General features: G+C 46.7%; 1 protein-coding gene across 1 annotated transcript in view; it reads right to left on the reverse strand.

The window, feature by feature from the left end:
- Positions 1-22,165, reverse strand: part of LOC111980857 (RNA-binding protein Musashi homolog 2) — a 413,930-nt gene that overhangs the window by 102,721 nt on the left and 289,044 nt on the right. Inside the window, exon 8 of the mRNA XM_070449471.1 lies at positions 8,127-8,209. Coding sequence (XP_070305572.1) covers positions 8,127-8,209 — 83 coding nt within the window. The remainder of the gene's footprint in view (positions 1-8,126; positions 8,210-22,165) is intronic.

A 22,165-nucleotide genomic window follows, 5' to 3' on the forward strand; every position in this document is an offset into this window, starting at 1 on the left:
ATGGAGCAGCACTAAGAGAGGCTGGAAGCCCGAGAGGCTTCACCCAAATTCTTGGGGGGGCAAAGGGAGTGGCGAAGCCGGGTTGGATACCTGAGCCAACTCCCGGGCTTGCCGTGGAGTGAGAGAGCGTCGTACTGGTCAGACACCGTGTTTATGCGGTAAACCGCACGGTGTCCCCAGTACGCGTGCTTAGCCCAGTGCGGCTATTCCACCTTGCCGCACTGGGAGGGCTAGGTTGGCATCGAGCCGAGTGCCATGAAGCCGCCCAACGTATCTGGTCTCCAGTACGTCTCCTCGGGCCGGCGTACATGCACCAGCCTTACAGGTGGTGTCCCCGGTTCTCCTGCATAGCCCAGTGCGGCTATTCCACCTCGCCGCACTGCAGGCTACGGGGACCATTCAACCTGGTAAGGTTGGGGAGGCTCGGTGCTCAAGAGCACGTGTCCTCCTTCACGGTCCGGTATATCCGGCGCCACCTTCCCACCCCAGCTCAACCACCAGTGCCTACACCACGCACCAGGCTTCCATGCATCTCCAGAGCCCTGTTCCTCCTCCACGCACTCTCCCTATGGTGCGTGTCTCCAGCCCAGTGCTCCAGTTCTCGCACCACGCACTAAGCCTCCTGCGCGTCCCAGAGCCCTGTACGCACTTTCTTCTCCCCGCACTCGCCCTGAGGTGCGTGCCCTCAGCCCGGTACCTCCAGTTCCGGTACCACGCACCAGGCCTAGAGTGCCACGAGAGTCCAGTGTGCCTGTTTTTGTCCCCGCACTCGCCCTGAGGGCGTGTCCTTAGCCCGTACCTCCAGTTCCGGTACCACGCACCAGGCCTATAGTGCGTTCAGCCGGCCAGAGTCTGCCGTCTGCCCACTGCCCGAACTGCCCGTCTGCCAGCGGCCCTGAACCCGTCTGCCCAGCGCGCCTGAACTGCCCGTCTGCCCACGGCGCCTGAACTGCCCGTCTGCCAACGCCGTCTGAACTGTCCGTCTGCCATAGCCTGCAAAGCCGCCCGTCTGCCATGAGCCTGCAAAGCCGCCCGTCTGCCATGACCTACAGAGCCTCGCCGACGGAGCCGCTAGAAGCCGATCGCCAGACAAGGAGCCCGCCTAGACCTTCCGCCAGACCGGATCAGCCAGAGCCTTCCGCCAGACCGGATCAGCCAAGACCTTCGCCAGAACCGGATCAGCCAAGCTCCGCCAACGACAGCCAAGCCTTCCGCCAGACCGATCAGCCAGTCACCTCAGCGCCTTCAGCCAGCTATTACCGTCCAGAGCCGTCAGCGAGCCATGACCGTCCAGAGCCGGCAGCGAGCCATGACCGTCCAGAGCTCAGCGAGCCATGACCGTCCAGAGCCGTCAGCGAGCCATGACCGTCCAGAGCCGTCACGAGCCATGACCGTCCAGAGCCGTCAGCGAGCCAGACCTCCAGAGCCGTCAGCAGCCATGCCTCCAGAGCCGTCAACCAGCCAAGAGCGTCCAGAGCCAGCCAGCCAGGATCGCCAGTCATTCTGGTGTTGCCCTCTCATGTGTGTCCCCTCATTCTGGTGTTGCCCCTCATTCTGTGTTGCCCCATTCCGGTGTTCGCCCTCATTCCGGTGCTGCTCCTATATCCGGACATGCCCCTTAATTTAGTGGGGTTATTTGAGGTGTCATTGTGGAGGGCTACAGAAGCAGGGATTGATTATGGTGGGTGGGAACCACGCCCGGAGCTAACCACCACCGTGGTCAGATGCCCCACCCAGACCCTCCCCTAACTTTGGTGGTGCGTTCGGAGTACACACCTGAGGGGGGGGTTATGTCACGTTCCTGATCTATTTTATGTATTTTTTGTATATGTTAGTGTGGTCAGGGCGTGAGTTGGGGTGGGCATTGTATGTTTTGTGTTTAGATCACTGTTAATCAGCCTATATGGTTCTCAATCAGGACAGGTGGTTTACGTTTTCCTCTGATTGGGAACCATATATAGGCTGGCTGTTCACACTGTTGTTTGTGGGTATTGTCTCCTGGGTTTGTGTCTGCGCACACACGGGAATGTTTTCGGCGTTTATTTCGTTTAATGTAGTCTGTTTCCTGCTCGTGAGTTCTTCGGTCTTTATGTAAGTTCATGTTTCAGGTTTCGCTAGTTGTCCGTTTATTTGTATTTGCAATATAGATAGTTCGTGTCAGTGTTCGTCTGTCTTTTTTTCAATAAATCATTATGTCATCACACCTCGCTGCGCATTGGTCTACCGATCCTTCTCTCCTCTCGAGGAGGAGGAGGAGGAAGACGACACCCGTTACAGACACTCAGGAAGAGGTGTCCAAAAGAGACAAGGTTTTCAGGCTTGTAGTTGTAAAGCACTGCACGGTGGCATTTGAGAAATTGAGAATATAATTGATTAATACAAAACAAAATAAAACACTGTATTTGTATTTATTATGGATCCCCATTAGCTGCTCTTCCTGGGGTCCAGCAAAATTAAGGCAGTTTAAACAATAAACTGTGTGATATATTCAGATGTGTATAGCAATTAAAGAGGAATAATACAGTGGGTCCCAGTGAGCCCCAAAATCAGTGTTTCCTTAAAGCTGAGTGTGTCTGAGAGGTCCCATCTGTCAGAGAGGCACTGCAGCGTGGCGTGTAGTGCTGCTGTAACATGGTGTGTGTGTGTGTGTGTGTGTGTGTGCTCTGCTGACTGACTGACAGACAGTGTATCACTCCCTCCCTCATCGTCCCTGGCCATCCTGCCAGTCATCCATCAGGCTCATCAGCCCAACAGCAGCCCATTAGGCCCAGCACACAAGTTTGCACAAATGAATGACAATCTCTGCCTCATGATAAATGTCACACTAGTGCTGAAGTGCTGTCAGTTTCTCACGGTTCCCTCCACACGGTGCCACACTGCAGCTTCTTGGTTCCACTACAAGACCGTGGTTCCACTACAAGACTGTGGTTCCACTACAAGACTACGGTTCCACTACAACACTATGGTTCCACTACAAGACGGTGGTTCCACTACAAGACCGTTGTTCCACTACAAGACTACGGTTCCACTACAAGACTACAGTTCCACTACAACACTACGGTTCCACTACAAGACTACGTTTCCACTACACTACCGTGGTTCCACTACAAGACTATGGTTCCACTACAAGACCGTGGTTCCACTACAATACTACGGTTCCACTACAAGACTACAGTTCCACTAGAACACTACGGTTCCACTACAAGACTATGGTTCCACTACAAGACTATGGTTTCACTACGAGGCGTACCATCCCACAATGGTTCTACTATGATTCTACTACACTAAGATGTTCCTCACCAACCAGGAACCCTCTCCATGAGGAAGTGTGGGTGAATGACTAATGGTTATGTGATAAGCTACCCAATCAGCACCCCCTCTACCAATTGACAGCATAAATAAACGTAATGCATAGAACAGGTGTTAGTCTGTAGCACACACCACCACGTGGTGATATACAAGGCCCACCTGAAGAGAGTATCTAGAGAGATGAGGTGAGACCTTATTGTCATTCAGCCTCCGTCTCCTGGCCGTCTCGTAGATGAGGGCGAGGGAGTTGGTGATCAGGAGGCCATTGAGAGAGAGAGAGAGACGAGAGAGAGAGAGAGAGAGAGAGAGAGAGAGAAGAGAGAGAGGAGGGCCATTTTTCTCAATAACTCTCTCGCTCCTGATTCGCTCCTGCCTGGGGCTTCACAGTAATCAGATCTGAAAAGGCTGTGAATGGAAGAGGGAGCGAGAGAGGAGAGAGAGAGAGATACAGAGAGAGAGAGCTACAAAGAGAGAGAGAGGAAGAGAGAAAAAGAGAAAAAGACAGAGAGCGAAAGAGAGAGAGAGAGAGAGAGAGAATGAGAGAGAGAGAGAGAGAGAATGAGAGAGCGAGAGAGAGTGAAAGAGAGAGGGGGATACTCAGACCCAGTACTTCTCCAACCAGCAGATCAAGGCCTGGGTAGATGAGTGCAGCCAGGCAGGAGATTCAGCATGTCACCCTGACATGGGACTTCCCAGAGAGAAAGGAAGGGGCTCACCAGAGGCCAGGAGCACCCCTGGTGGGCAGAGCGGAGTGGAGAGGAGAGGAGGAGAGTAGTAGGAGAGGAGGGGGTAGTTTCACTGGGTCAGAGGGACACCCACATTCTTCCACTACGTCAACCCATCTATACATATACCATCCCGGGTGCAGTGCTGCTCCACACATGAACCCTGCGTGATTAAGTAAGTCCTCCAGGATCCACTCACACACACACACACACACCATGGTCAGAACACGTCTCAATGTGCACTGACCCTAACTGTCACCGGACCCCTAAAATGATGAGCTCCCAAGCAAAGAATGGTATGTCTGTCTGTCTGTCTGTCTTTCTGTCTGTGCTGTCTGTCTGTGCTGTCTGTAGCAGAATGGCAGGCCTACTTGGAAGGGTATACCAAAGGGATAGCGCCAGGAGCTATTATTATAAATCTTAACATTACAGGGAGTCATGTCCAGTGGATATCTATGAATTATCTGAGATCTCGGTATTGAGAGAATGTATTAGGTTCATTTCAGAAATTACTTAATTGGGGGAACTCAGATATTAAATCCTGAAAAAAATCCTCTTGTAATACTAAGGTCAAACCTCTGGACCTGGGGCCTGTGTTTTTATTTCTGCTGCATTCCCTCGCAGACGATCGCCTGGCATTGAGTTGACTATATCCCCTATTAAAGGAAGGGTTCATCATGCAACTGTGGAATTGCCAGGCTGTCATTGTAAATAAGAATTTGTTCTTGATTGACTTGCCTGGATAAATAAAGGTTCAATAAAAATGTCAATAAAAAGCAACAGATGGCAGGAGGCTGAGATGAGAAGAATCAAAACACACAGAGACACTAAAGTGAGTGAATACAGGGCCCTGCCTGCCACAGGATTTCACTTAATAATAACAATGATAATAATGACGATGAGTGGAATTAGCAAGTCAAATACACACAGCACAGGCTGTTAGCAGATGATGCTTCAGATACAGCTTTGATCTGAAGCTCCACAAGTGGTTTCTAATAGAGGAAAGAAAAACAGGAAGAAGCTAGCTGAACTCCCCAAACCCTCTGCTCTGTTGTCTTAGAGACGCTCCTCAACCATCTCATTACAGCACAGAGAGAGAGAGCAGCACATCAACTTCTGCTATTTTCAACAAGACAAATAACCTGGAGTATTTGAAGTAGCTTTTTATTCTCCTCATTTTCTCTGAAGTTACTCATCTGATGATAACGACACATGCAATTCCCTGCTAGTCCAATTCAATCCAGCCAGTCGATGGATGGCACAAACAATGCTCCCATCCACTGCAGGGAAAACGAAATAGCAGCCCTGGCTTGGTGCTCCCTGAACGATGAAACCATTTGATGCAATATCATATAAAAATCGATAGCATTGTCTTGGTCTCATAGAACTGCGGGCAGACATTCTCTTTTCCCTGGGCTCAAGGAGCAGCTTGTCTGTGACGGAGAGAGAGAGACAGAGAGAGAGAGAGAGAGAGTGAGAGTGAGAGAGAGTGAGAGTGAGAGAGAGAGAGAGAGAGAGAGAAAGAGAGGGAGCAAAATATGAGGATGGAGAGGGGAGAGGGATCAGAACGACTACAATATCTCATCTCCAGCTCAGATAACCAGATAACCAGGCCTGTTTCTCCTCTCCTCCCGTCTCTCAGCTCTCCTTTAATCCTCTCCTTCTCTCCTTTACTCTTCTCCTTTCCTCTCCTCTCCTTTACTTTCCTGCTCTCTTCCTCCATTCTCTACTCCTCCTCTCATCTCCCCATCTCTTCTCCTCTCCTCCAATGCTTTCCCCTTTCCTCTCATATCCTCCCTCTCTCCTTATGTGATTCCTATGGGAGCTGTGTAAGGCTTTGATCAGCAGGGACTGTCACACACACAGAGCGACGCAGGGGGATGAGTTAGGGCAGAGGATGGCAACAGGTGGCCCAGGGGCCAAAACCGGCCTGCGGGAGATATTTTTAGGCCCCTAAAGTTTTTTGCCTTTTTTTCTTCTTATTATTTATACTTTTTTGTTGTTGAATATTTTGTAAAAAAAATACTAAAATCACCAGGAATTCAGCAAAAAATGTGTTTCATATAATAAATCTGTTCCCAAGTATTCCCACAAAAAGAAAATGGATATGTGATTGTGTCTAAATGTACTGAAGATATGAAATGATTGCTATTTTCAAAACAATCTATTTTAGGGCTTAATTGTTACAGTTCATATGAGGAAATCAGTCAATTGAAATAAATGAATTAGGCCTTAATCTATGGATTTCACATGACTGGGAATACAGATATGGATCTGTTGGTCACAGATACAGTACCTTAAAAAATTGACCTCATAAAGGGCCTCAAGATCGAGTCAAGTATTTCTGTGCATTCAAATTGCTATCAATAAAAATAAATTGTGTTCGTTGTCCGTAGCTTATGCCTGCCCATATCATAACCCAACCGCCACCATGGGGCACCCTGTTTACAACATTGACATCAGCAAACCACTCGCCAACACGAAGTCGTTCTCGTGGTCTGTGGTTGTGAGGCCGGTTGGACGTACTGGCAAATTCTCTAAAATGACGTTGGAGGCGGCTTATGGTAGAGAAATCAACATACAATTCTCTGGCAACAGCACTGGTGGACATTCCTGCAGTTAGCATGCCAATTGCACACTTCCTTAAAACTTGAGACATCTGTGGCATTGTGGTGTGTAACAAAACTGCACACATTTTTAGAGTGGCCTTTTAGAGTGGCCCTGCATTAGACACACCTGTGTAATGATCATGCTGTTTAATCAGTTTCTTGATATGCCCACCTTTCAGGTGGATGGTTTATTTTGGCAAAGGAGAAATGCACACTAACAGGGATGTAAACAAATTTGTGCACAACATTTTTGAGAAAAAAAGCTTTTTGTGTGTATGGAATATTTCTGGGATCTTTCTATTTCAGCTCATGAAAGATGGGACAAACACTTTACATGTTACGTTTATATTTTTGTTCAGTGTAACTATGTTCCGGCCCCCCGATCATGCACACCAACAAAAATCGGCACGCGGCTGAATCTAGTTGCCTTCCCCTGAGTTAGGGAGAGCCAGTAAGGTCATACATGGGAGAGCCGGTCCCTAGTGGATCTGTTTCTACTACACCGCCCCTGTCAGTCAGCTCCTATGGTCCCGAAGGAGACCACATAGTAAAGGAACGAGTCCCAACCCATTGAGTGACAGGAAGACAGCATTCCCTCTAGCCTATCATAGGCCACAGGGCCAACCCAGTCAGTAGGCTATACACAGTGTACACCCAGGGGGACTGGAGGGGCACACACTACAGAGACTCACAACTGTCTGCTGTACATCAACATGTGACATGAAACAGATGGCTACAGTATGTCCTGTGATATTGAGCATGAGTCATCTGATTAGCTGAACTGACGGAATGACCATACACTTTCGACTGTGTGCTTTGAAGCAGAAGACAACAGCAGTGAGGAGTGATGAGTCAGATCATTACTGGGCTTCCTGGAAGGCTCTAATCCCTGGTTAATGAACTCTTCCTCTGCCAATGACTTCCCAGCAACACTCTCTGCCTGCCCTGGCTGGCTGCAGTCAAGGCCTGTGTGTGTCTGGTGTGGGTATGGGTGGGGTTGTAAGAGAAGGACAGGTTCCTCTCACCAGTCCCTCAACCTGACAGGTGGAATTCACACACACAATTTCACGGTTTCTGGGCAGTACACACCACTGAGCTCCCCATCCCAGAGACCCATCGAGTGCACACACAGACACAGGCACGTGCATGCACACACACACACACACACACACACACACACACACACACACACACACACACAACCACACACACACACACACACACACACACACAAACACATACATGCACGCGCATGTAAACACACACACACGCGTGCGCGCACACACACACACACAGGCGTGCGCACACCTGCCCACAAACACTCACACATACACAGGCGTGCACATACACACACACGTACACCCCACACACACGTACACCCCACACACACCGTTGACTCTTTGCTATTAACACTCCATTAAAGAGGAAATCAAACATTAATCCTTCAACACCAACCTGGAATTGAAAAGAAGAGTGGACTCACCATTTTATTATTGATTTCATGAAAATGAATTTCACAGACTTTCTCTACGACGTCTTCGCCCTCGAAAGTTATGAAGCCAAATCCTGTGCAGAGGTAGAGAGTGAGAGAAAGGGAGAGAAGAGAGAGATACAGTGAGTTAGGGGGACTTTGCAAACTTCAGTAACTAAAAGGAAAGCCACCACAGGCCTGATTATTATCATGAGCTGCATGGAGAAACTCTGCCCGCCCCCTGTCTTTTGGAGAGGCAGAATGGCGTGAGCGCTGAGAGGAACAACTGAACAAGACAGACATTGTCTTCTCTAAATCAAGAATATGATGAAATCTCAGACCTTATTAGAGGCACTGGAGGACCTTCTCCACAAAGAGAAGATGGAAAAACAGCACAAAGCCCATTTAATGAGATTCATGGGAGCAGGGGCCTTAGCATCTGAATTTCATTAAATGCATTTTGTGTTCCCCTTCATTGAAATTTCACTGTATAAGAAGCCCTCGTTTTTATGTTAATGCCAGACTCGGCATATCTGAATGTGTCATTGACCGTGGGATTTTGGGGGTATTTATAAGATAAAAGCTTAACCCCTTCCTCTACCAAGGAGGCAAGGCTGCGAGACAAGACAACTGCAGCCTTGGCACACCAGGGAACAGCAGTGCTCTTTTCTCTGCTGTTTTGATGGCTGACGCACAAAGCAATGTGCCTTCTTTATGACACGGGTTCAAAGGGAAAATTATTTTCTATTGAAATGTGTTAGAAAGGAAGAGCTAGCATGAAAAAACAAACAAGAAGAAAAGAACAAGTGCGAGTTAATGGGAACCAGCTCCTATTCAGCCTGTCCTACTGTATACAGCAGACAGTCAGACAGTCAGACAGACAGACAGTCAGTCAGTCAGACAGACAGACAGTCAGACAGACAGACAGTCAGACAGACAGACAGACAGACAGACAGACAGACAGACAGACAGACAGACAGACAGACAGACAGACANACAGACAGACAGACAGACAGACAGACAGACAGACAGACAGACAGACAGACAGACAGACAGACAGACAGACAGACAGACAGACAGACAGACAGACAGTCAAGATCACCTCAGCCTGGGTTTAAACACACATTACTATAAACAATCACCATGATAAGTCATTATCAATAAGTCATTATCATGGAGTTCAACAGATGATGATGGGCTGAAGAGACATTGTGACATGTTGAATGTGATATGGGTTTTGATTTGTCAATTGACGTTAGAATACAAGAGGTCAAAGGGCATGTAGCCTGAGTACATTGTGTTAAACTGAACCTATACCATACCCATAATAGTCAATACCATATGTGTAATCAGCCTATTCTAAACACAAACACCCAGTCCATAATACTGACAGTCAGCATCCTCCTGGGTTTAGACAGACAGGGCTTTCACATTAAATGGAGGATAAACAGGGTCGGGGCCAGGGGTTAGAGGTCAGAGGTGAGACGAGAGAAGATAAGGAGACGGCAGGGCTGATAAGACCATGGGTAAATAAACCAGCGCCTACCCCCTCTATTCCACTGTGACCTTTGAGTCATTAACACTTAACTCTGACAGCAAGACAAAGGGGAGAGTGTGTAGTACACATTAGTCACTTTCACCTGTGCTTAGAAGCGTTTCTAAAGCTCTCTTTACAATGACTGCTGCTGTTGACTGTCACCACATAGCCCAGGGGCAGGTTTAGTGTGTCATGTTACTGTAACATGATAACACATGCAATACAATGCACATTGAGCACTAGCACTAAACTGCCTCTGGAATCATTTTCTGTGCAATAGGGACAAGTTAAACAGGATTTCTAAAATCCTTGATGAGTGTTGGTGAGATTAACTGTGCATGCAGGGCTAACCTAATATAGCAGGCATAGAAAGAAGCCCGAGAGGAGTTCCCAATTCCATAAGTTAGGTTGAAAATACTGTATCCCTGAAAACCGGATGTTAGCGCTTACTGGCTCCATCGAATGGGCTAATAATGCAGGGCAGGCACTGCAGTGTTCTAACTACTGTCATGAGAGAGAACTTATGCCAAGTTTTTCCTAAATGCCCTGACCTCCACTGATGACTTCCTCTATAAACTTATCAGGACATCCTGGTGCAGCTGGTGGGAAGGAAAGTTGGTCAGCCCGCCCTCTTCCCATCCCTCACTACTTATGTCTGGGGTTTCAAACTTACTGTCTTTCTCTCTCCCTCGTTTCCCTTTTTTTGCCTGCTTCCCTTGTCATTACTCATAATAACAGTAATCTGAGATAAACTATTCACTATCGTCCTGAAACTGGCAGAGGATGTTACTGAAACATCTCTAGTGCAACAGGAACTTGAAAAAACAGGAAAAGCTACATCAATGAGGTTGAATTAGAATACGCAGATAAATCATCAACAGCTATTAATTTGATGCATTCTATATCAGACCAACGGAATATCAATTCAAGAAGTGACGTCCTGAGATTGGCTTGCCGTGGGCTGCCTGCCTGTGTGTTTCTGTGGGAGGAGCGGTGTCGGGAGCTGAAGAATTGGAAGATGCAGCTTGTTTTCCAGCTCGCTCCACCTCCCCCTCGTCGGCGGCACAAGGACCACTTTTGACAACCAACAAATCAGCCGTCAGGAGCCATTTGTCAAGGCGGGAGGAGAGAGTGGCGGATGGCTGAGCGGAGCGAGTAGAGAGACAGAAAGAGAGAGACGGGGAGAGGGGTTAACACACCTGCCCTCTCTGCAGGAGAGTGCTCCTGTCACCGCACTCTCTCCCTCTGCCACACACTGAGACAGGCAGCTCCTCCTATAACTGACGGCATATTTTCCACTGCACCATTACACACTGTGGGGTCAGGGCCTAGCCTCTGTCACCATCACCCACCAAGCACTACCAACACCGGCCCACAAGGGAAGCTGCTGGATGGGCTTCTACACCCAAGACTAAATCATAGGCTTCTGACCTAACACAGAATTTTTTTCTAATCAGTGTATTGAGTCCAGAGAGCCAGCTCCTGTTGACAGGGGCCTCATTATGGCAGATGTAGAGAGAACTCCCTGTAACCAGAGAGTCTGGCTCAGTCTTTCTAGGAGTTATTGATAACCTTAGCCCAAACTGCTCTATTAGAGAAACAACCCACTGATCCAAACACTACAGCCATCACAAAGAGCCATAACACTACCTCTGATACCAGTGAACACGGTCTCCTGTCCTGTCTGTTTGATGAATATCCTCAGGGCCAGTCCTTGTCGTTCTGCCACCCTAGGCAAGACAAAAAAATGCCACCCCAACAAAACTAGAATAGTCCCAGTAAGCAAAATGACATTAAAAAGATGTGTAAAACACGTATTTTCCAGACGTTGAAGTTAGGTTCAATTTAGGTTCTGAATAAAAGGTGAAAATGTGTATTTTTCATATGTCTAAAATACATATTATCCAGGACGTTGAAAAATACGTATTTTCCGGACGTTGAAATCAGGTTCATTTTCAGTTATGAATGAAATGAGAAAATACTTCATTTTGCAGATGTTGAAAATACGTATTTTCCCGATGTATAAATCAGGCTCATTTTTGGTTCTGATTAAAAGTAAAAAATATGTAAGTTATAGACATCGATGTTTGGGCAAAATCAAGGCTGGTCCAGACTGGACAATATCTGAACCAAACATAGACGTTTATGAATGGACCAGGCCAAAAAACAATGTCAGTGTATGTGGAAATCAAGCCAGGTCCGGATTCAAGGCCGGTCCGTGCTTACTGAGGTGTTATCTACAGTGTTGCCTGAAATTACATTTTATGAATGCCCATCTAAAATCCAAGACGTCTGGTTCGGACAGGAACAAAAAAAGTCCAAAAGACGTCGTCTCGTGCTTACTGGGGTGTAGCCTACCATGTTGACTGCAAAGGAATTCTATAAATGCCCATCTATGTGGTAGGCCCACCATTTGTAAAACAGGCTGTTGCATTGGCTTTATTAGTCCTGATTCCTGTGACTAATCAATTTGGCTCTGAATATCAGCTACCCAACTTTATCAGGAGTTATCGTGAGCCTCTTTGCAATGTGTTCACACAGCTGGAAACGCAGAAGTATTTTCTTTTTTGCTATGATCAGCTTGTCAAAAATGTACAGATAGAAACTTGAAACCATTGATCATGACATTGGGGTGAAACTCCTGGACAATAGTTGTGATTGTCCATTCCATATTGTCCATTTTACTTTGACCTGTCCTGTTGTTAGGATATGTTGTTTGTCAACATGACAGATCATTTTTTATTTGATTGGGTACAATTTAGGTTAGGCTATTTGATCGGAGAAACCTGCATGATGTAAAAAGTGTCCGTCTCATTACATTGTCATACATTTTATCTCCAGCCTGTGGGCTACAGAAAAGGCCACACACTCTGTCTACCATATCCTATATCTGCTACATGATTTATGTTAGACTCTTTTTTTTGATGGAATGTTGGTGGAGCGCTGCAGAGATGCATCTCTCAAACAGCACCCTGGAGAGGCGCGCTGGGAATGGACTAGCAACATATTTTGTGCCCCTGCCTTTGACAAAGTGGGCACTGTTTATCACAGGGTGGCATCAGCGCTCACCTAAAAAGCCCATTAGCCACTGGTTGAGAGAAATTGTCATTGGTTTTGGGCAAAATTACGTGAGGTTTTATGTGTTGTTGGAGGTGCGTCTTGGTCAGTTTAGCTCAGAAAATGTCGCCCTCGTCAATCTGCCGCCATAGGCGGCCGCCTAATCCTGCCTAATGAGTGGGCCGGCCGTGAGTATCGTCTCCTGCTGGATGGGTTGTATTGTCTTCCAGGATGACAGAAACACAGAACAATGTCACACCTCTCTCCAGCCCGGACCCTCCCACAGGGGCTGTCTGACCTTCTACCCCTGTACTGGTCTTCCACCCCACACTCCTCTACCCTGTTCATTACAGACCCAACAGGTACAGCACAACCCCCATCCCCCCTCCACTCGTCCTCCCTCTCATCCCTCCTTCCCCAGGGTGTCAGATAGAGGTGTGTGATTCCTGTCTGGTGACCCCTGGTGGGTGTTCTGCTCCCAAACATGGCAGGAGACCAGGACAACAGCTCCATGAGATGAATAAAGAGGACCAGGAATCAATAGGGACAGGGAGAGGTGTCAACACCTTCGCTGGGACAAAACTTTCCTTAAGCTTCAACAATGGCCACTTATGACAACACGTGGATGTCCAATGTGAGTGCTGGTAATAGGTGTTACTGGCTGGCTGCTGCAGAGGCGAGGCGTCTTGGCTGACTAGGCTGCATCTCACACTTATTAGAGAGGGGCAGGCCTGGCCCCGTCCCCCGTCTCCACTGAGCTACACCGAGCCCACGTTCACAGCCTCTTACCAGCAGCACACAGATCCCTGCACACACACTCTCCCTGCCTGCATAATGCCATCTCCCCGCAGAGAGAGAGAGAGAGAGGCTACGCAAATAACATTAAAATGCTAAATCGATGAAACGTCAAGTGACCTTTGCTTAAAAAGTTGATTCTGCCGGAGCCACATTAATGTATTTAAAGTAGAACAAGATCAAATCAGATAGCATTCTGGAGAGTTTTCTCTCTTAATTTTCTGGCAGACACTAAAGGGACTTGCAAATAAATGCTGAAAACTTTACTTTCAGTTGACTTAACTGTCACCCCTGTTTAAAATCCAACAGCAGTCTTTACATTTTTACTCAACTCACCCTTTTTAGCACCTGGGAATTACAAATCAGGCTAAATCGTTTCTCTCTGCTATGTTTCCACTGAGTGTGTGACGCCATTTACATACATAAATAGCTTATTTGGGTACAACTGTGGAAGAATGTGGACTTCAGCACATGGAAGTGCTATCCTCGGTTAAGGTGTAGGACTTGTTTTAATATTTTCTTAAGGTTGTATTCTGAGGACAAATCACATACAGTATGCATACCCACAACCCCCTGGGCACAGCAGAGCAGACAGATTCTAGTGACGTGCCTGTGTCAGTCATCCTTACATGAAAATGAAAGCTCTGAGAGCAGTGAGAGCATAGATATGTTCATCCATCCATTACAGCATTAGATGCTCAGCAGACAGTGAGATATCATTCTCATCCAGGACCAACAATGGTATAGGGTGTCAGTGTCAGCCTGTCAGGCCCTACAGTAGGATCTGTATAAGGAACTTGCTGGTGGATGGAGAGCATATTTAACCTGTGCCTAGAGCAGAGAGTTAGAGTATTATAGGGTGACATCATCTCAGAGACACTTCCTAATGTGCAGTCCATGATGAGCTCATCGGCATTTGTGACTGAAAACACTGGGTTACCATGGTGTGTGTGTCCGTGTGTGTGTGTGTGTGTGTGTGTGTGTGTGTGTGTGTGTGTGTGTGTGTGTGTGTGTGTGTGTGTGTGTGTGTGTGTGTGTGTGTGTGTCTTGTGTCTGTGTGTGTGTTGTGTGTTGTGTGTGTGTGTGTGTGTGTGTGTGTGTGTGTCTGGGATGAAGGAGGGGACAGGGAATACATAAGCCGATCTTTCAGGATCAATATATGGATCTTCAGGGAATCAATGGAAATGTTCTGCTTTATTTACCCAAGTCCTCCATCACAAAACAGCAGAATAGATACCTGGTGAGCTCTTGGGAGTGGGAGAACTGTGTAAAATAAAAGAGATTGGACAGTAGAATCGATACTGGGGAGCAGACCTCCCACAACTCTCTAATGACTAGGGCCAAATATGTTTCACCAGGTGAAAAGAAGTGAAAACATGGAGAAGAATGTTACTGTACACGTATCGTCTTGACAATACTAAACCTGTGATCATACTGTACAGTACTCCAATTATCGCCATGACTTTCTGGGTCAATATACAGCATGGAGAGGAGGGAGAGGGACCAAGGGAGAAACAGATATGCTGTGGCTGAGGTTCAGTCTCTGTGTGAGTTTAAATGAGAGGGAGGAAGAAAGAGAGGAATGAAAAAGATACTGACACAAATACACACAGAGATGGTGTGAGTGAGTGAGTGAGTGAGTGAGTGAGTGAGTGACTGAGTGAGTGACTGAGTGACTGAGTGAGTGTGTGTGGGTGGTGTGAGTGTGTGGAGAGATCTGGAAGCAGCAGGAGGATCTGAGCTGCAGCCAGAGGTTATGTCCATCTCTCGCTCCCATCACACACACTGGGCCACACTGAGTAGCAGAGCAGCCATGTTTACACATACGAAGCACAGATCCTGTCTCTCTCTATAAAGAGGAATGGCTCACTCCGCAGCACACGCAGGGGTAAGTGCCACATATGATTTATGGCAACATTAGACGGTAAAAATAAGAGGAGTAAGGAAATCCTCAGCACTACAAACACAACACTAAACAACTTGTGCAGCAAAACAAATCACTCCCTCCAAATCGCTAAAGATCTGCGCTCCACTTTCCCCATGCACTCACCAAAATAGAATGTGTAATGGGTGTAGGGTAGCTAGGCTGCAGGCCTCACAACTCTTAAAACACACCGTGTCAAAGACCAGGGAGGAGAGGAAGTGGAACAACCAAGAGGAGGTTGACCTAGGATCCCCTGGCGATACACACGGAGTCTGAGTCCCACACATGCACACGCACACACACCCCGTATGGCTGCTACAGCGACAGGTTCCCCCTGCCCCTTACATCCCTCCCCTTTCATGATTGGCTGCTCTGACCTCATTATGCATGACCAGCCCTTCACCTGTTCAATCAGACCTGGGAGCAGGGCCCACACCTCCGGTGGCAGCCGGTGTGCCTTGGCCCTGTAATAAAGCAAGGGGCTTTCCAGAGTCCACAGCTCCACTGTTACAGGCCTTTGATCAGCACATCGCTATGCTGTAACTGAGGATCCTGAAACCAGCACTCAGGTAATCCTCTGATTTACACACTCATTACCATTAACAGACTCGGAGCAGAGACGAGCACACACGCTCCAACACCGGAACACTCCAAAACATGAGAACATGAGGAAGCAGTGTATCTTGTTCCAGTCACAAACTACAGCGACAGAAAGAGAACAAATGATGGGAAGGTTTACTCAGTCTTCCCTAAAATGCTGACATAAACCAGCTCACACACAGGGGTCCTACAGTATGAGAACTAGGATGTGTGGGGGAGACCAATTACATAACACGGCGCTACAGTACGTTATCTATATGAATAAGCATGGTGACAGAGCCACAAGCTGCTGCCGGGGGAAATAGAGTGGCCGTGGCATCAGCACTCTTACTCAGCCCCATCGCGAGGAGGGTTTCATTAATAAAAACAAGAGCTCAAACAATGATTAGCCCAGAATAAGTCCCTGTTTTCCTCCTAAAGAGGCTGGTGGAGAGGTCTCACTTTAGGGACTGGCCTGGGAGGTTGTGGACCAGCAGAGTCCATTAACATTACTTGTAGTCAGCCCTATTGACTCCGCATACAAAGATAATGCTCTCTTGCCTTTTGCCTAGGCAATTAAAGTCAAAGAAAAGAGGAGGGTGAAAAAGCTCTCAACAATATATTTTGCTCCTGCGACATTCCTCTGAATCATTCCCATTAGAGGGAAGAGCTGTAAATCATTTCCCCTGGCTAATCAGTGTAGTGATAAATGCATTGAGAACAGGTTTAGTCATCTACCCCCGCCCCACCCCACCCTCTCTCTAACAACACCCCAGAGCTATATGTAATAAAGGCTTACCTATGATGGTCTTATTGCTGGGCTTTGTGAGCTCTAAGAATACCTCACTATCCCATAAAAATAAATATTTTTAATTGAGTTCAATCGTAAAGCATGCAGGGAGATGCAGCAGAATACACCACATTAGCTGTCCTGCTCTCCTTGTGGCTTTGAATGTAGGCTATGCTTGGTGGCATATTCGTTTTTTAATTAAATAACACATTCACTGATAAAATGTCAATCCAGAAGGAAGCTTTAACAGGATAAATGTCTTATTTATTTCTCTGATTACAATCTTTTCAATGTCCTTGTGCTTGAGCCTGAGCTTAAAATATATATGCCTGCGTGAGTGTGTGGTCCACTGTGTCTGTGCCATCCCACTAATGCTACTGAAGCATAGCTTAGATTATAAACTGGGTGGTTCTAACCCTGAATGCTGATTGGCTGAAAACCGTGTTATATCAGACCGTATACCACTGGTATGACAAAACATTTATTTTCACTGCTCTAATTACGTTGGTAACCTGTTTATAATAGCAATAAGGCACCTCGGGGGTTTGTGGTATATGGCCAATATACCACGGCTAAGGGCTGTGTCCTAGCACTCTGCGTTGCGTCGTGCATAAGAACAGATTTTAGCCGTGGTATATTGCACATATACCACACCCCCTTGGGCCTTATTGCTTAATTAGAGGAGACAGAGGAGGATAAGTGATAGATGCCGAAAGTAGGGACCAGCCACAAATACACCAGCTGTTGTTGCAAACACATTTCTACGTGGGTATGTCCATGAGTGTATGTGTGTGTGTTTGCATTCAGTGCATCTATGTATGTACAGTATGTTTGGTGCATGTGTGCGACTGTGCATGTCTCAATTGGTGCTCCTGTTTGTCCACACATGTCAACGCGGATTTATTCACCCACCCACCACCTAAGAAACATGCACAGACACGCACAGAACTGTAAGTGATATGCAGCGACACACACGCAGATATAAACAAACATCAATCCTATAGCAAAAGAGACAATATGAATAACAAGTCTGTTTTCAGCCAGGCAGATCCCATACGTATTGTGTGTGCTCAACATGTGAATGTCTTAATATCTGTGACTCAGAGATGTGGATGTCTTGAGTTTAGATTCTGGGTAGGGATCTATAAGCCTATTCATAGGTCTGGCTCTGTCTAAATATTCTATACATATCTGGGTCTGTGCACATTCTATAAATGAACCAATGTTTGTACTGTATGTGTGATGTGTATGCGTATTATATCTTAGCACATGTTTCATGTATGTGATGACGTGTGTGATGAGTTAATGTATCTCAGTGTCAGTTTGACTTGAGGTTACATGGTGAGTGTATCTCAGTGTCAGTTTGACTTGAGGTTACGTGGTGAGTGTATCTCAGTGTCAGTTTGACTTGAGGTTACGTGGTGAGTGTAATCTCAGTGTCAGTTCTGACTTGAGGTTACGTGGTGAGTGGTACTCAGTGTCAGTTTGACTGAGGTTACGTTGGTGAGGTATCTCAGTGTCAGTGAACTTGAGGTTACGTGGTGAGTGTAATCTCAGTGTCAGTTTGACTTGAGAGGTTACGTGGTGAGTGTATCTCAGTGTCAGTTGACTTGAGGTTACGTGGTGAGTGTATCTAGTGTCAGTTGGACTTGAGGTTACGTGGTGAGGTAGTATCTCAGTGTCATTTGACTTGAGGTTACGTGGTTGGTGTATCTCAGTGGCAGTTTGACTTGAAGTTACGTGGTGAGTGTATCTCAGTGTCATTTTGACTTGAGGTTAACGTAGTGAGTGTTATTGCATGCCAGCATTTATTAGTTTAGCCTAGCTGTGTGTCACTCCTTGTCACATGTGAAAAATACAGCGTGTGTGTCCTGGATAGATTGGTGGTGTGTGTGTGTGTGGTGTGTGTTTCCTGTGGGTTGTCTGTGTTCTGCAGAAGACGGCTGGTGCTCTGGCTCCACTCTACTAGTGAGCATGCTAGTGAGGGACTATCGTTCTGTCCTCTATGTAGGTCAGGCTAGCAGCGATGGCCATCCATTCTTAGTGTCCTACTTAGAAGACATACAGTGCGGTGCAAAAGAGAGACAGGGACTTTTTTTCTCCATTTAAGCCACCCCCATCCCTCCTCTCTCTCCCCCTCCCCCTCCCTTCCTGCTGCCCACTGTTCTCAGCCGAGCATCACTCCTTCATTCTCCCAGCTCAGCGGAGCACACACCTAACTGTATGTGCTGAATGCACAGAGCTACAATGGAGCATTCGTCAAGGCATGGACATGACAGTGAACAAACAGAGCTACAATGACAGCTGTAAAGGCAGACTGAGAGCAACAGAGCTACATGGACAGTCTGTTAAGCAGGACTGAGACAAACAGAGCTCATGGACAGTCCTGTTAAGCAGTGACTGGAGACAAACAAGCTACACATGAACAGTCTTTTAAGGCAGGACTGAGACAAAACAGAGCTACAGGACAGATCTGTTAAGGGCAGGACTGAGACAAACAGAGCTATCATGGACAGTCCTGTTAAGGCAGACTGAGACAAACAGAGCTACATGGAAGCTAGTCTGTTAAGCAGGACTGAGACAAAACAGAGCTACAGTGGACAGTCTGTTAAGCAGGACTGAGACAAACAGAGCTACATGAAGAGTCTCTGTTAAGGCAGGACTGAGACAAACAGAGCTACATGACAGTCTCCGTTCAAGGCAGGACTGAGACAAAAACAGGCTAGCATGGACAGTCTGTGAGCAGGACTGAGACAAACTAGAGCTAAATGATCAGTCGTGTTAAGCGCAGGACTGAGACAAACAGGCTACATGGACAGTCTGTTCAAGGCAGGACTGAGACCAAACAGAGCTACATGGACAGTCTGTTAAGGCAGGACTGAGACAAACAGAGCTACATGGACAGTCTGTAAGGCAGGACTGAGACAAACAGAGCTACATGGACAGGTCTGTTAGCAGACTGGAGACAAACAGAGCTACAGTGGACAGTCTGTTAAGCAGGACTGAGACAAACAGAGCTACACTGGACAGTCTGTTAAGGCAGGACTGAGACAAACAGAGCTACATGGACAGTCTGTTAAGGAGGACTGAGACATAACAGAGCTACATGGACACGTCTGTTAAGCGCAGGATCTGAGATCAACAGGATCTACATTGACAGTCGTTAAGGGCAGGACTGAGACAAACGAGAGCTACATGGACAGTCTGTTAAGGCAGGACTGAGACAAACAGAGCTACATGGACAGTCTGTTAAGGCAGGACTGAGACAAACAGGGCTAAAGCTATGTGCTCATTACCTGACCTCAGCTCAGCAGCCAGCTGGCTCTGTGGTTTCACACAAAACCTAAACCATTCACGTAATCAAACATGCTAGGGCAGGGGAAGGCAACTACATTCAGCCACGGGACGATTTTTGTCAGAGCGGATGGTCGGGGGGCCGGAACATAATGATAATAATTTGTACACTGCAAATTGAACACAATGAAGGCCAAAAAGAGATTGTATTTGAAAATAACAATAATTTCATACCTTGATTACATTGAGACATGATCACGTCTCTTTTTTTCCCCCGTTGGAATACTTGCGAACAGATTTCCTAAATTAAACTAATTTTTAGATTAATTCCTGATGAGTTTACAGTCATATTGTTAACCTAAAAACTATTTTTTCTTCTGAAAACTGGGGGGCAAGTAAAATCACTTGCAGGAGGTTTTTGTCCTGCGGGCCACCTGTTGCTGACTCCTGTACTAGGGCAATACAGGCTGGCTATGCATGTAAAATCAGCAATGCTGCAGAACAAGTAGCTTCATTACATGGACATGACTCTTGCTGTTATGAAATGTGAGGGTCTAAACTACTGATATTTAAAGTTCTCCATTGAACAATGACAGGGTGTTTTTTTAAGCGGAGCCCTTGAGAAGAACAATGGGCCAAATTCAGTAGATCTAGATCTCTATCACGTACATTAACATCCAATGAGGAAGGAGCCGGGAACCTTTCCAAAAACCCATTGAGACATGGTGATGAATTTCTTTTCATCAGGAGATCCAATGTGGAATTGGAAATCCATTGAAACAGATATGCACCTTCGGTGCGTTTCCACTGATTGATATAGATATCAGTTTCATTAAACGTAATTAGCTTTTTTATTTTTTATTTTATGATGAAACTAAGAATCTGAATAGGAGATAATCAGTAATAAGTGAACGGTTCATAGGATATAATGGAAGAGACAGACGGGAAGATGATTGACTGTGGATTAGTACATATTAAATTGTTTTTGGATGTGAAGTGAAGGAATAGCAGGCGCTAGCTGCCAGATCGCGGGTATACGGCGACACTTTCTGCTGGAGCCTCCAACAGAGCGCTGTCTCGCAGACTAATTGCATTAGAATTTCAATAGTTATTTTTAAACATAAAAGACCACTATAGATTAAGCAAGCAGCAAGTGTTTAAAGAATTGAATTACGCGAGAGCAGGCCATAAAGTAGCATTGATTCAACTTAACTAGGCTTTTCTCAGCCACTGTGGCCAGAATGTTATTTATGTACAGGCATGGGGTATGTTTAAAGGCAAGACACTGGATCAATTCATCCGTAATGAAGAACATTGACGATGCCACTTTGCAGAGGCCCGTCATGGTTTAGAGGAGATTGCTTTTAATGAGCGTGCCAAACGCTTGGAAGCACTACTGCTTTCCTTTATTTACTTGAGAGACACGGCTGCTGCCGCTGCTGGTGAATTTGGCTAAGAATCTTAAGACAGAGAGAAACCTAATGCCACTAAGCAGCAACTAAATCAACCTAGATGTCTGAAACACTGGGGGGGTTGTGGGTTTTGACTACAGGGAAGTGTGTGTAATGGGGCATCTGGAGGTCAACTTGACATGTGGACTTATGACTGTTGAGGATATAAGTTCATGCTTACATTAACGGAGAGTGACCATGTTCTTACATTTAGCTCTACTCTCGAGCAGATGTGGTTGTCCATTCAACTGGAACGATATATACATGGGGAAACGAAGAGAAATGCAAAGGCGTGGCTGACACGGACCAAACTACCCGGCGAGCCTTGACACCAGCAGGCTTTGTGGCCGTCGGGGGCGCGCCCGGACACCTGCTCGATCATTGCTCATGAGACTCCTAAAGCGTTATCTGGTAGCCTCAGAATGGTACAAGGATATTCCTGATGCCAAGCAGGGTCCTCCCCCTGTATTCCACCTCTATCTCCCATTCCCCTCTCCCTTCTCCCTAATTCTACCTCCCTTACTCTCCTCCTCACAGCCGACTCCCCATTCTCAAATTAACACACGCGCTATATTCCGTGTTATTCTTCCTCTGCCTGCGTCGCCCGGCCCGACTTTCTCCGAA

The sequence above is a fragment of the Salvelinus sp. IW2-2015 genome, linkage group LG20, assembly GCF_002910315.2.
Source record: "Salvelinus sp. IW2-2015 linkage group LG20, ASM291031v2, whole genome shotgun sequence".
In the NCBI taxonomy this organism is placed as follows: domain Eukaryota; kingdom Metazoa; phylum Chordata; class Actinopteri; order Salmoniformes; family Salmonidae; genus Salvelinus; species Salvelinus sp. IW2-2015.